Source organism: Merops nubicus, unplaced genomic scaffold (assembly GCF_000691845.1).
Source record: "Merops nubicus isolate BGI_N331 unplaced genomic scaffold, ASM69184v1 scaffold45170, whole genome shotgun sequence".
Taxonomy (NCBI): domain Eukaryota; kingdom Metazoa; phylum Chordata; class Aves; order Coraciiformes; family Meropidae; genus Merops; species Merops nubicus.
The window spans coordinates 1-561 of NW_008581703.1; the positions used below are offsets into that span (position 1 = coordinate 1).

Sequence of the window (561 nt, forward strand, 5' to 3'; positions counted from 1 at the left end):
TGGGCGCTGGCCCCCGAGCCGCTGCTGGACACCGATTTCGTGGCCACCTACAGGTCGGTGGGGAGGGGACACTAACACCCCCCCCTGTAGGGCCCGTGTCCTACGAGGGGCTTCAGGCAGGGCAGGGCAGCTTGCCCCCAGCCCAGCTGCCCCCTCTGCCCCGCAGACACAGCGTGTGGGGGGCCACAAAGACGGGCGAGATTTGGGGACCTGCAGATATTCTCCCTCAGCCCCTACGTGGTGAACGTGACGGTGGTGAACCCCCTGGGCACTGCCTCCAGCCTCCTGCCCTTCCTCGTGGATGATGTCAGTGAGTGCCAGGGTCCCCCCCAGACCCCTCGCACTTAACCCCCAACTCTCCACCAAGTGCCTGGGTCTAATCCAGCCCTGGGGCTTCCTCTGGGCTTTGCCCCTCTGGTCTGCTTCTCTACATGGGATGTGGAAACATCAGCACGATGATTAGACTCGGGGGAAGGAAGAAATTGTTGATGGTGAGGGTGGTGAGCCCCTGGCCCAGGCTGCCCAGAGTGGTGGTTACTGCGCCATTCCCGGGACCATTCC

At 63.8% G+C, this 561-nt stretch overlaps 1 protein-coding gene across 1 annotated transcript in view; it reads left to right on the forward strand.

Moving 5' to 3' along the window:
• Positions 1-166: 166 nt before the first annotated feature.
• The window catches only part of EBI3 (Epstein-Barr virus induced 3), a gene marked incomplete at its 5' end in the record, with an annotated part of 1072 nt that continues 677 nt past the window's right edge, over positions 167-561 (forward strand). The window contains one exon of the mRNA XM_008935286.1: positions 167-310. Within this exon, the coding sequence (XP_008933534.1) occupies positions 167-310 (144 nt within the window). The remainder of the gene's footprint in view (positions 311-561) is intronic.